The 14,983-nt window shown below is 38.5% G+C and overlaps 1 protein-coding gene across 2 annotated transcripts in view; it reads left to right on the top strand.

Annotated features, from left to right (window-relative positions):
* The first annotated feature begins 4,326 nt into the window (after positions 1 to 4,326).
* The window catches only part of C11H11orf65 (chromosome 11 C11orf65 homolog), a 133,822-nt gene continuing 123,165 nt past the window's right edge, over positions 4,327 to 14,983 (top strand). For both annotated transcript variants that reach the window (XM_068556802.1, XM_068556801.1), the window contains exon 1: positions 4,327 to 4,407. In XM_068556802.1, the coding sequence (XP_068412903.1) occupies positions 4,327 to 4,407 (81 nt within the window). The remainder of the gene's footprint in view (positions 4,408 to 14,983) is intronic.

Here is a 14,983-nt window from a genome sequence, read left to right as displayed (position 1 = left end):
GCATTAATATATGATATATGTTTTTCTCTTTCTGACTTACTTCACTCTGTATGACAGTCTCTAGATGTCTCTAAGGAGACAAAACCCTGTACTCTGAAAACTATAAGATGCTGATGAAAGAAAACGAAGACTACACAAGCAGATGGAAAGATATATCATGTTCTTGGATTGGAAGAATCAGTATTATCAAAATAACTGTACTACCCAAGGCAATCTACAGAATCAATGAAATCCCTATCAAATTACCAATGGAATTTTTCACAGAACTAGAGCAAAAATCTTAAAATTTATATGGAGACACAAAAGACCCTGAATAGCTAAAGCAATCTTGAGAAAGAAAAACGGAGCTGGAGGAATCAGGCTCCCTGACTTCAGACCATACTACAAAGCTATAGTCATCAAAACAGTATGGTACTGGCACAAAAATAGAAATATAGATCAATGTAACAGGATAGAAAGCCCAGAAAGAAACACGCACACCTATGGTCAATTAATCTACAACAAAGGAGATGAGATGAAGCAATGGAGGAAAGACAGTCTCAGTAAATGGTGCTGGCAAAACTGGACAGCTACAAGTAAAAAATGAAATTAGAACACTCTCTAACACCATACACAAAAATAAACTCCAAATGGATTAAAGACCTAAGTGTAAGACCGGACAATATAAAACTCTTAGAGGAAAACATAGGCAGAACACTCTCTGACATAAATTGCAGCAATATCTTTTTCCATTCATCTTCCAGAGTAATGGAAATAAAAACAATAATAAACAAATGGGACCTAATTAAACTCAAAAGCTTTTGCACAGCGAAGGAAACCATAAACAAGACAAAAAGACAACCTGCAGAATGGGAGAAAATATTTGCAAACAACGTGACCTACAAGGGGTTAGTCTCCAAAATTTACAAAGAGCTCACGCAGCTTAATATAAAAACAAACAACCCAATCAAAAAATGAGCAGAAGACCTAAATAGACATTTCTCCGAAGAAGACATACAGATGGCCAAGAGGCACATGAAAAGATGTTCAGCATTGCTAATTTAAACAAATACAAATCAAAACTGGAATGAGAAATCACCCCACACCAGTCAGAATTGCTAGCATCAAAAAATCCAGAAACAATAAATGCTGGAAAGGGCTGGAGAGAGGGAACCCTGTTGGTGGGAGTGTATATTGGTATAGCCACTGTGGAGAACAGTATGGAGGTTCCTTAAAAAACTAAAAATGGAGTTATCATATGATCCTGAAATCCCACTCCTGGGCATATATCTGGAGAAAAACATGGCCCAAAATGATACATGCACCCCAGTGTTCATTGCAGCACTCTTCATAATAGCCAAGACATGGAAGCAACCTAAATGTCCATCAACAGATGAATGAATAAAGAAGATGTGGTACATATATACAATGGAATATTACTCAGCCATTAAAAAGAATGAAATAATGCCATTTGCAGCAACATGGATGAAACTAGAGATTGTCATAGTGAGTGAAGTAGGTCAGACAGAGAAAGACAAATATCATATGATATAGCTTATATGTGGAATCTAAAAAAAAATGATACAAATGAACTTATTTACAATACAGAAACAGACTCTCAGAGTTAGAGAAGGAACTTATGGTTACCAGAGGGGGGTGGTGGGAGGGATAGTTAGGGAGTTTGGGATTGATTGATTGTTAAAATGGATAAACGGGCTTCCCTGGTGGTGCAGTAGTTAAGAATCCGCCTGCCAATGCGGATTGGGGACACGGGTTCAAGCCCTGGTCCAGGAAGATCCCACATGCCACGGAGCAACTAAGCCCATGCGCCACAACTACTGAGCCTGTGCTCTAGAGCCCGCGAGCCACAACTACTGAAGCCTGCATGCCTAGAGCCAATGCTCCGCAACAAGAGAAGCCACCGCAATGAGAAGCCCGTGCACCACAATGAAGAGTAGCCCCTGCTCGCTGCAACTAGAGAAAGCCCACGTGCAGTAACAAAGACCCAACTCAGCCAAGTAAATTTTAAAAAAATAAATGGATAACCAACCGGGACCTACTGTATAGCACAGGGAGCTCTGCTCAATATTATGTAACTACCTAAATGGAAAAAGAATTTGAGAAAGAATAGATACATGTATACGTATAACTGAATCACTTTGCTGTACACCTGGAACTAACACAACATTGTTAATAAACTATACTCCAATATAAAATAAAATGTTAAAATAAAATAAAATTTATATGGAACCACAAAACTCCCTGAATTCCCAAAGCAATCCTGAGAAAAAAGAAGAAAGCTGGAGGCATAACACTTCCAGACTTCAGATAATACTATACAGTAATCAAAACACCATGGTACTGGCACAAAAACAGACATATGGACCAATGGAACAGAATAGAGAGTCCATAAATAAACCCACACACCTACAGTCAATTAATTTACAACAAAGGAGACAAGAATATACAATGAAGAAAAGACAGTCTCTTCAGCAAGTGGTTTTGGGAAAACTGGACAGCCGCATATAAAACAGTGGCACATTAGAACATTCCTTCACACCATAAACAAAAACTCAAAGTGGTTCAAAGACCTAAATGTACAACCTGAAACCATAAAACTCCTAGAAGAGAAGATTTGCAGAACACACTTAGATAAAATCATAACAAACTTTTCTTGGATCATTCTCCTAAGGCAAAAGAAATAAAAGCAAAAGAACCCCCAACTGGGACCTACTTAAACTTAAAAGCTTTCACACAACAAAAGAAGCCATCAACAAAACAAAAAGACAACCTACAGAATGGGAGAAAATATTTGCAAATGGTATGAACAATAGGGGTAATAATCAAAATATGTAATCAGCACATGCAGCTCAATATCAAAAAAACAAACAATCCAATTTAAAAATGGGCAGAAGACCTGAATAGACATTTTTCCAAAGAAGACATACAGGTCGCTAACTGGCACATGAAAAGCTGTTCAGCATTGCTAGTCATTAGAGAAATACAAATCACAACTATGAGATATTACCTCACATCTGTCAGAATAACTATCATCAAAAAGTCTACAAGTAACAAACATTGACAAGGATGTGGAGAAAAGGGAACCCTCATACACTGTTGGTGGGAATGTAAATTGGTGCAGCAAATGTGGAAAACAGTATGGAGCTTCCTCAAAAAACTAAAAATAGAACTATTATATGATCCAGCAATTCCACTGCTGGGTATATATCCAAAGAAAATGAAAACACAAATCAAAAAGATATATTAACCCCAATGTTTATAGCAGCATTATTTACAATTGCCAAGATATTGAAGCAACCTAAGTATCCATCAACAGATGAATGGATAAAGCAGATGCGGTATGTATATATACAATGGAATATTACTCAGCTGTAAAAAAGAATGAAATTCTGCCATTTGCAACAATGCGAATGGACCTAGAGAGTATTATGCTTAGTGAAAAAGTCAGACAAAGACAAATACTCTATGTTATCACTTACATGTGGACTCTAAAAGCTAGAACAAATGAATGTATATAATAAAACAGAAACAGAACTACAGATATAGAGAACAAGCTAGTGGTTACCAGTGGAGAGTGGGAAAGGGGAGGGACAAGATAGGAGTAAGGGATTAAGAGATACAAACTACTGGGCTTCCCTGGTGGCGCAGTGGTTGAGACTCTGCCTGCCAATGCAGGGGACACGGGTTCGAGCCCTGGTCTGGGAGGATCCCACATGCCGCGTAGCAACTGGGCTCATGAGCCACAATTATTGAGCCTGCGCGTTTGGAGCCTGTGCTCCACAACGAGAGAGGCCGCGATGGTGAGAGGCCCACGCACCGCGATGAAGAGTGGACCCCGCTTGCCACAACTAGAGAAAGCCCTCGCACAGAAACGAAGACCCAACACAGCCATAAATAATAAATAAACAAATACTTTAAAAAATAATGACTCCCTTCTTTAAAAAAAAAAAAAAAAAAGAGAGATACAAACTACTATGAATAAAATAGATAAGCAACAAGGATATGTTGTACAGCACAGGGAAATATAGTCATTGTTTTGTAATAACATTAAATGGAGTATAATCTTTAAAAATAATGAAAATAATATAATATTGTAAATCAACTATACTTCAATAAAAAAAGAAACAAATTGGAACATATTAGGCTATCAATTATAGGTGTCAATTTTAATTTTTATTATAGTTATTTTGATATAAAGTATCATTTTCATTATTTCCTTTATACTTTCTATTTGATTTTCATTGAGTTCTGGTGACAGTTTCATAATGGAGTATATAAAGTAATTTAAAATATACTCCTTTGCTTATTCTCTTTTAGGACTTTTGCATGGCTTGGAAACAGGAATCAGAATTTACAAAGACAGATAGAGCTGCCAGAGTCATTCAGAAGGCCTGGAAAAGTTTCCTTGTGAGTTTATTTCGGTTTTTTGCAGTTTTATTGAAATGTAATTGATATATCATATAGTTCACCTGTTTAAAGTATACAATTCAGGGACTTCCCTTGCGGTCCAGTGGTTAAGACTTCGCCTTCCAATGCAGGGGGTGCGGATTCGATCCCTGGTTGGGGAACTAAGATCCCACATGCCTTGTGGCCAAAAAACCAAAACACAGAACAGAAGCAATATTGTAACAAATTCAATAAAGACTTTAAAAAATAATAAAGTATACAATTCAATAGCTTTTAGTATATTAAAGTGTTGTATACCACCCTTTGCTTTATAAGTAGACATTTTTTAAAGTTTCAAAAAGTTAACATTAATTAATTATCTCATTAACCTCACTAATATTTATTGAGTTTCTGATCTGGGCCAGGCTCTTTGATAACGGCTACTGTGAGCAAAAGTATCACTAATTGGCTTATTTGGCTTTCACCTCTAAAAATTTTATATCTTGACTCTGGAATCAGGTTTGTGAGCAAGTGTTAGGGATACATTCACTCATTTAATATTTATTCAGTACCTACTCTTGAGGATGTAAAGTATATCTGGATTAATGTACTAGTTTCTCACCATACTCTAGTCTGAGTAGAACTAGTAGTCTCCTTACCCAATAAGGAATATTCCAAGTTGATTTACTGGGTTGGGTGAGAGCCAAGAGGTGAAATGACTTTTCTCTTTTCTCTAGGATAGCATCAACAGTCTGTCTGTGTGTGAAGTGGTATGGCTGTCTTTCTAGCACACAAAAATACCTTTATATCAGTTAATGATGTCTTGAAAAATAGTTTCTATTATTTGCCTATGCTGGGGCACAACTATTGATTTCCAACACTAAAAAAAAAGAATTTCCTTTAAAATCTACTATTCCTTTGTTGGTTTCTAACAGCATACTTGTCATCTCGGCTTAAGCTTTTCTGTCATTTGTAACTTCTTCTCTCGCACATTCAAATCCAATCAGCCACATACCTTTGAACACCTGTTACGTTCCTGACACTGTGCTAGGCATTTTACAATACATCCTCGTGTTCAAGGAGCTTCAGTAGAGAAGCCATGTATATAAACAAACGTGTGTGTGTGTATTTTAACAAGATGGTAGACTGAGCACACATTTTCACTTTCTATCCCTCTAGAACCCAACTGAAGTGACAATGTATAGAAAGTTAACCCATAACAGAGAGAAGGGAGTTCATGAACAAATAGGAAATTTTATCTCATACCAAAAATAAATGGTAGTATCCTGTTGGACATATCTATGTAGAAGACTTGCCTATACATACCTTAAAGGGGCACTAGTGAGATAGCTCATTTGTCATTGGAACCCTAGAAAGGATATCAATTAGGATTTAGCAATTTAAAAAGGCTAAAAGGAGAATGACTATAGACAATGGGGTTAATTGAAGGTCTGTACATGGAACAGCTGTGCCATTTGTCTCCACTGTCACTTCAAGACCCAAAGCTATAGGCAGGTGGATATTTATCATTAGTCAAAAATCTACTGGTAGATGGATATTTACCATTGTGCATAAGAGAAACAAACCCAGAGTAGCCCACAGCTTTGGAAAGATGGCAGAGGTAGAGCCAAGAAAAAAGATCCCTTTGGTTCCAGGAAATCTCCTGAAAAAGAGGAAGGCTTATCAGGCCCTCAAAGCCACCCAGGCAAAGCAGGTGCTTTTGCAAAGGAAGGAGCAGAGGAAAGGAGAAAAACTCAAGTTTAAGCAACTAGAATGGTTCCTACATGATTCCTGGCGGCAACTACGTGACAGGGTGCGACTCAGACAACTAGAAGTGAAACCTCATGGCTTGGAAGTGCCAGATAAACACTCCTTGGCCTTTGTTGTACACATCCAAATGATTAATAGTGTGAGTTTAGTGGTGCAGAGGACCATTGCAAGACTTTGCCTGAATAAGATTTTCAGTGGTGTCTTTATGAAAGTAACTCCTTAAACCATAAAAACGCTTCATATAGTGGAACCTTATGTGACCTGGGGATTTGCAAATCTGAAATCTATTCAGGAACTCATCTTTAAATGTGGACAAGCCAAGGTCAAGAATAAAATCGTCACACTGACAGACAACACAGTGATTGGGGAGCACCTGGGGAAGTTTGGTGTCATTTGCTTGGAAGACCTCATTCATGGAGTTGCCTTCCCAGGGAAGGATTTTCAGGTGATCTCAGGGTTCTTGTGCCCTTTGCAACTCTCAGTGGCCTATCGTGCTACCAAGAATAGAGGGGGCTTCCTCAAGGAAGTGGGCTCACCTGGCTATCAAGGTGAATGCATCAATCGACTCATCTGGCAGCTGAACTAAACCCAGAATATCTGAAAACACAGTGCATTGGAAGCATGTGTTTTTGTTTTATGGAATTGTTACCCATTATCTTCAAGGAAGATTATTTTCTGCTTTATCTTCAGAAACTGGTGGTGAAAGGTCAGGAAAAAGATGATGATGTTCACAGGAGGCACTTTTCATCCCACCTCAGTTCCAAGGAAAAGTTCCTGTGTGTTTTCTGTGATGACCACCGTCCACCACTGAAACCAGCAAAGATTCACTCCATGGAGAAAGGAGTACTGTTTTATCACATCTTCTATCCTGGGGTTTAATGTTGGTGAATGAATACCCAAGCACGAATACAAGACAGCAGTGAACCAAGCGCAGGGCCTTGTTTTGGAAAGAACTTGAAATACAATTGGAAAGAAGCACATAAAAACAATGCTCTCTGCTGTGAGTCCATGTTCTAACTTCAGTGACAGCTTGGCAAGCTGTCAGATGTGGCTGTCTCTAGGTGTATCTGGTAACTTCCTTATCCTTGCCTGCAAATGGCTTAGTGCTTTTCTCTAGCTCAGAATTTTAACCTACTCTTGGATCTATGAGACGGGATGGACCCTTTCCCCAGCCAAATGGGGTGTTTCCTGTTAAGAACATGGTGGTAGATTGCTGAGCCCCTGTGCCATTTATGACTCAGGGAAATGCCCACCATTTATTTCTGCTGGGCTTCAAGATGGAATTTTCTCGTTTCCCTGATGATCAGTCCTCTTCTTAAAACCCAAATCAGAAGCTGAAAAAGAATGGATATATATATATATATATATATGTGTATATATATAACTGATCCACTTTGCTGTATACCTGAAACTAACACAACATTGTAAATCAACTATAACACAACATAAATAAAAATTAAAAAAACAAAACAAGGGACTTCCCTGGCAGTCCAGTGGTTAAGACTCTGCACTTCCAATGCAGGGGGTGCGGGTTTGATCCCTGGTCAGAGAACTAAGATCTCATATGCTGTGCAGTAGCACAGCCTCCCACAACAAAAAAAAAAAAAAAAGAGAGAGAGAGAAAGAAACAAACCCTGAAGGATTATCTCTTTAAAAAATTTACATGAACCACCTGGGAAAGCTAGTTCTAGCATGGATTTGGTACTCCACAGTAAAACCCTCTTAATTTTAGTATTTGAGAGATGCCTTGCTTAATTGCTGGCTACCTGACCATATTTCCTCTAAGAAAGTCTGTTGATTAACTTATTCCACCCACTTCACAAAGCTCCAAGGCAATCTTCCCATTCATGAGTGTGAACAGTGGAAAACTGGAGACTTACACAAAAGCACAGGATACTTACACTAGCTCCCTAGAAAAATTGACACAGACCTTCATTCGTCACTACTAATGGACAATCACCTGACATTTAAGGAAAACCAACGATGTAGAAGCAGAAAGAAAAGAAAAAGAAATAACAGAATCTGAAGGAAATAAAAATGGTAATCAATTTAGCTTAGATCAGTATGTTGAATGGCTCTAGGAAAGTTGTATCTGGAGACTAAATAGTACCCCATGCAATAGAAGGTATGACTGAGAAGTTGAATTTAAAAAGAAGTTAGAGGGAGGTGGAGTCAAGATGGCGGTGTGGGAAGATGTGGAATTAACATCTCCCCACAACTAGGGTGTCTGCCGGCCGCTGATGGGAGACTCTGACACCCAAGGAGATGGGAGGAACCCCAAAGTGAACCAGTAGGACATAGGGGGACTGAGGGGGGAGGAGAAGTGGAGGCCAGACAGGATAAGCACCCCAGAGGCCAGGGCAATCAGGAGAGACTGGCAGGAGGGACTGTCTGGGAAGAGTGGGAGAGGACCAGAGGGCGATTGCCTGGTCCACTCAAGCCCAGGAAGCCTGCTGGGCTCCCAGGTGAGGTCCCCTGCCGTGCCTGGGCCCCTTCTGTTACTTGAGCCTAAGCTCCACTCCCCACAGCCCCCAGGGCCTTTTCCAGTCCTGTAGGTCCTGAGCATTGGCCCCACCCACCACCCAAACCTCACACTTGCTTAAGCCCCGCCCTCCACAGCCAAGGCCTTCGCCCCCGCCCCCCTTTTTTTCTTTTCCCTCCTCTTTTTCACTATTGTGGTACTGATGTACCTTCTGGTTGTTGATTCATCTATATTTTTATTTTTATATTCTTCCTAACATATCTGTTAGTTTCCTAGTCTAATTTTATTTTTTACTTTGTTGTTGCTTTTTTTTTTTTTGCCACCCCAGGTGGCTTGTGGGATCTTGGTTCATGAGCCCAGAGTCAGGCCAAATCTCCTACAGTGGGAGCTCCAAGTCCGAACCACTGGACTAACAGAGAACCTCAGACCCCAGGGAATATTCATCAGAGTGAGGTCTCATGGAGCTCCTCATCTCAGCACCAAGACCCAGCTCTACCCAATAGCCTACAAACTCCTGTTGGAAGCCTCAGGCCAAACAACCAGTAAGACAGGAACGCAATCTGACTCATTAAAAAAAAAACAAAAGAGAGAGAGAGATGGCAAAAAAATATGTCACAGATGAAGGAGCAAGGTAAAAACCCACAAGACCAAATAAATGAAGAGGAAATCGGCAATCTACCTGAAAAAGAATTCAGAGTAATGATAGTAAAGATGATCCAGAATCTCGGAAATAGAATGGAGGCACAGACTGAGAAAATACAAGAAATGTTTAACAAAGATCTACAAGAACTAAAGAACAAACAAACAGAGATGAACAACACAATAACTGAACTGAAAAATACACTAGAAGGAATCAATAACAGAATAACAGAGGCAGAAGAATGATAAGTGAGCTGGAAGACAAAATGGTGGAAATAACTGCCAAGGAGCAGAATAAAGAAAAAAGAATGAAAAGAATCGAAGACAATCTCAGAGACCTCTGGGACAACAATAAACACACCAACATTCGAATTATAGGGGTCCCAGAAGAAGAACAGAAAAAGAAAGGGTCTGAGAAAATATTTGAAGAGATTATAGTTGAAAACTTCCCTAACATGGGAAAGGAAATAGTCACCCAAGCCCAGGAAGCACAGACAGTCCCATACAAGATAAACCCTAGGAAAAACACACCAAGACACATGTTAATCAAACTAAGAAAAAATAAATTCGAAGAAAATATATTAAAAGCATCAAGGGAAAAACAAAATATAACATACAAAGGAATCCCCATAAGGTTATCAGCTGATTTTTCAGTGGAAACTCTGCAGGCCAGAAGGGAGTGGCAGGATATACTTAAAGTGATGAAAGAGAAAAACCTACAACCAAGATTACTCTACCCAGCAAGGATCTCATTCAGAGTCGATGGAGAAGTCAAAAGCTTTTCAGACAAGCAAAAGCTAAGAGAATTCAGCACCACCAAACAACTTTACAACAAATGCTAAAGGAACTTCTCTAGGCAGGAAACACAAGAGAAGGAAAAGACCTACAATAACAAACCCAAGGGCTTCCCTGGTGGCGCAGTGGTTGAGAATCTGCCTGCCAATGCAGGGGACACAGGTTCGAGCCCTGGTCTGGGAAGATCCCACATGCCGCGGAACAACTAGGCCCGTGAGCCACAACTACTGAGCCTGCGCATCTGGAGCCTGTGCTCCACAACAAGAGAGGCCACGATAGTGAGAGGCCCGCGCACCACGATGAAGAGTGGCCCCCACTCACTGCAACTAGAGAAAGCCCTCGCACAGAAACGAAGACCCAACACAGCCATAAATAAATAAATAAATAAATAAAATTAAAAAAATAAACATCCAAAACAATTAAGAAAATGGTAATAGGAACATACAAATCGATAATAACCTTGAATGTAAATGGGTTAAATGCTCCAACCAAAAGACACTGACTGGCTGAATGGATACAAAAGCAAGACCCATATATATGCTGTCTACAAGAGACCCACTTCAGACCTAGGGACACATACAGACTGAAAGTGAAGGGATGGAAAAAGATATTCCATGCAAATGGAAATCCAAAGAAAGCTGGAGTAGCAATACTCATATCAGATAAAATAGACTTTAAAATAAAGATTGTTACAAGAGATAAGGAGAGACACTACATAATGATCAAAGGATCAATCCAAGAAGAAGATATAACAATTATAAATGTTTATGCACCCAACATAGGAGCACCTCAATACATAAGGCAAATGCTAACAACCATGAAAGCAGAAATCGACAGTAGAAAATCCTAAAGATGTCACCAGAAAACTACTAGAACTAAGGTTTGGTAAGGTTGCAGGATACAAAATTAATGCACAGAAATCTCTGGCATTCCTATACACCAACTATGAAAAATCAGAAAGAGAAATTAAGGAAACACTCCCATTTACCATTGCAACAAAAAGAATAAAATACCTAGGAATAAACCTGCCTAAGGAGGCAAAAGACTTGTGCTCAGAAAACTATAAAACACTGCTGAAAGAAATCAAAGATGACATAAACAGATGGAGAAATATACCATGTACTTGGATTGGAAGAATCAATATTGTGAAAATGACTATACTACCCAAAGCAATCTACAGATTCAATGCAATCCCTATCAAACTACCAACAGCATTCTTCACAGAATTAGAACAAAAAATTTTAAAATTCGTATGGAAACACAAAAGACTCCGAATAACCAAAGCAATCTTGAGAAAGCAAAACGGAGCTGGAGGAATCAGGCTCCCTGACTTCAAACTATACCACAAAGCTACAGTAATCAAAACAGTATGGTACTGGCACAAAAACAGAAATATAGATCAACGGTACCGGATAGAATGCCCAAAGATAAACCCATACACATATGGGTACCTAATCTACGACAAATGAGGCAAGAACATACAATGGAGAAAAGACAGCTTCTTCAATAAGTGGTGCCAGGAAAACTGGACAGCTACATGTAAAAGAATGAAATTAGAACACTGCCTAACACCATACACAAAAATAAACTACAAATGGATTAAAGACTTAAATGTAAGACCAGACACTATAAAACTCTTAGAGGAAAACATAGGAAAAACACACTTTGACATAAACCACAGCAAGATCTTTTTTGACCCACCTCCTAGAGTAATGGAAATAAAAACAAAAATAAACAAATGGGACTTAATTAAACTTAAAAGCTTTTGCACAACAAAGGAAACCATAAACCAGATGAAAAGGCAACCCTCAGAATGGGAGAAAATATTTGCAAATGAAACAACAGACAAAGGATTACACTCCAAAATATACAAACAGCTCATGGAGCTCAATATCAAAAAAACAAACAATCCAGTTTAAAAATGGGCAGAAGACCTAAATAGACATTTCACCAAGGAAGACATACAGGTGGCTAAGAAGCACATGAAAAGATGCTCAGCATCACTAATTATTAGAGAAATGCAAATCAAAACTACAATGAGGTATCACCTCACACCAGTCAGAATGGCCATTATCAAAAAATCTAGAAACAATAAGTGCTGGAAAGGGTGTGGTGAAAAGGGAACCCTCCTGCACTGTTGGTGGGAATATAAATTGATACAACCACTATGGAAAACAGTATGGAGGTTCCTTAAAAAACTAACAATAGAATTACCATATGACTCAGCAATCCCACTACTGGGCATATACCCAGAGAAAACCATAATTCAAAAAGAGACATGTACCACAATGTTCATTGAAGCACTATTTACAATAGCCAGGACATGGAACCAACCTAAATGTCCATCAACAGATGAATGGATAAAGAAGATGTGACCCATATATACAATGGAATATTACTCAGCCATAAAAAGAAATGAAATTGAGTTATTTGTAGTGAGGTGGATGGACCTAGTGTCTGTCATACAGAGTGAAGTAAGTCAGAAAGAGAAAAACAAATACCATATGCTAACACATATATGTGGAATCTAAAAAAAAAAAAAAAATGGTACTCATGAACCTAGTTGCAGGGCAGGAATAAAGAGGTAGACATAGAAAATGGGTTTGAGGACATGGGGTGGGAGGGCAAAGCTGGGGCGAAGTGAGGGTAGCATCCACATATACACACTACCAAATGTAAAATAGTTGGCTGGTGGGAAGCAGCAGCATAGCACAGGGAGATCGGCTTGGTGCTTTGCGATGACCTAGAGGGGTGGGATAGGGAGGATGGGAGGGAAGGTCAAGAGGGAGGGGATATGGGGACATGTGTATGCATGTGGCTGATTTGCTTTGTTGTGCAACAGAAACTAACACACTATTGTGAAACAGTTATACACCAATAAAGATCTATTAAAAAATTTTTTTAACCTGGCAAAATGTCTGAACTTTATGGGTTGATATTCCCTTTCGTGCTTTGTTGGTATTCCATTTAAGTATTGTAAAACTTTGAAATAATGCTACCTTTATCACCACAAACACTGCCAATATAAAATAGTAGTAGAAATATAAGGGAAAGAGGAGATAAATTAATTAAAATAGCTGTTACAATTAAAAAATCAAGAGAAAAAATTTGTGTAGAGGCTACATTCCTTGTTGCTGCAGCTGATCCCACCTACTGCTCACTCTATGTTCACTGATGTTCAGCCAGCATCTCAATTGGCCAGAGCTCTTTGCCAGGTAGAATAACACAAAACTTACTTTATGGAAGATCATGTTAAATAATTTAGAATCCAGCAGAGTCCAGATGTAAGACAAAAAGTGTGTCATACAGAATACTTACCCAATGATGATAGAGCCTTGCTTCCAAACCCTGAATGTTTCTTCTGTGATTCATCCAGTAGTATAGCTTTCACAGATCATCCTGAACCACCATCACAATTCCATTTGTCATTGTTTTTACTCAGTCCTAAAGGGCCAACTAATGTTATCACTTGCACTGAAGCCCTGGACCATCCAGAGAGACTTTTCTTTCTTAGGTTTCACTCAAAACTAGCAGATTTTCAAGACACTTGCAAATTGTCAGGCAGCACACCAAACTCTAAGGACCCTCAAACTTTGCACGGAGGTGGTAGATGTTTTTTGAAAATTTTTGTTGAAGTGTAGTTGATTTATGATGTTGTGTTGGTTTTGGGTGTACAGCAAAGTGATTCAGTTATATATACATATCCTTTTCCATTATAGTTTATTACAAGATATTGAGTATAGTTCCCTATGCTATACAGTAGGTCCTTGTTGGTTATCTATTTTATTTAGAGTAGTGTGTGTATCAGTTAATCACAAACTCTTAATTTATCCCTCCCCCCACTTCCCCTTTGGTAATCATAAGTTTGTTTTCTATGTCTTTGAGTCTGTTTTTGTTTGATAAATACATTCATTTGTATCTTTTTTTTTTAGATTCCACAAAATAAATAAATAAATAAAATAAAAAGAGGTTAGAAACTCTGAAAAACAACTAACCATGAAAGTCATGGTTCAAATATAAGGCAAATTAATATATTTCTAATCTCTATGTAAAGAGAATACATTCGATCTTTTTTTTTTTAACATCTTTATTGGAGTATAATTGCTTTACAATGTTGTGTTAGTTTCTGCTGTATAGCAAAGTGAATCAGCTATATGTATACATATATCCCCATATCCCCTCCCTCCCACCCTCCCTATCCGACCACCCCCATCCCACCCCTCTAGGTGGTCACAAAGCACGGAGCTGATCTCCCTGTGCTATGTGGCTACTTCCCACTATCTATTTTACATTTGGTAATGTATATATGTCAATGCCACTCTCTCACTTTGTCCCAGCTTACCTTTCCCCCTCCCCATGTCCTCAGGTCCATTATCTACATCTGTGTCTTTATTCCTGTCCTGCCCCTAGGTTCATCAGAACCTTTTTTTTTTAAGATTCCATATATATGTGTTAGCATACGGTATTTGTTTTTCTCTTTCTGACTTACTTCACTCAATACATTTGATCTTGATTCTAGATACATTCTACTTCAAGTGGCCCAGAGGGTGACTTCTAAATAAGGATGCATAGTTTTAGCATATTATGTGGCCCTGTAATTGAATAATTTGCATAGTCATAGTAATGTGAATGCAGAGTTTTTTCTGTAATTTAAAATATTTTTTATCAAATTACTTTGTGTACTTCTTTAAAATAAGTAAAATAATGTAAATGAACTTACACTAAAAAGCAAGTCTTTACCGCATCTCACTACCTTCCACCTTCATACTCTAAAAGCAACCACTTTTATCAATCTTTTTGTTTTAGAACTTCTAGTCACTAGTTCCATGCTTCTAAATAATATGCTTATTATATTTTACTTATCAACTTTAGAAGTGATCTGTTGACTTTCTGCAAAGATGATTAAGAATT

Source organism: Eschrichtius robustus, chromosome 11 (assembly GCF_028021215.1).
Source record: "Eschrichtius robustus isolate mEscRob2 chromosome 11, mEscRob2.pri, whole genome shotgun sequence".
NCBI classification, from domain to species: Eukaryota; Metazoa; Chordata; class Mammalia; order Artiodactyla; family Eschrichtiidae; genus Eschrichtius; species Eschrichtius robustus.
The sequence above is the reverse complement of the archived record's forward strand: the minus strand, read 5'-3'. Positions and strand labels throughout refer to the sequence as shown.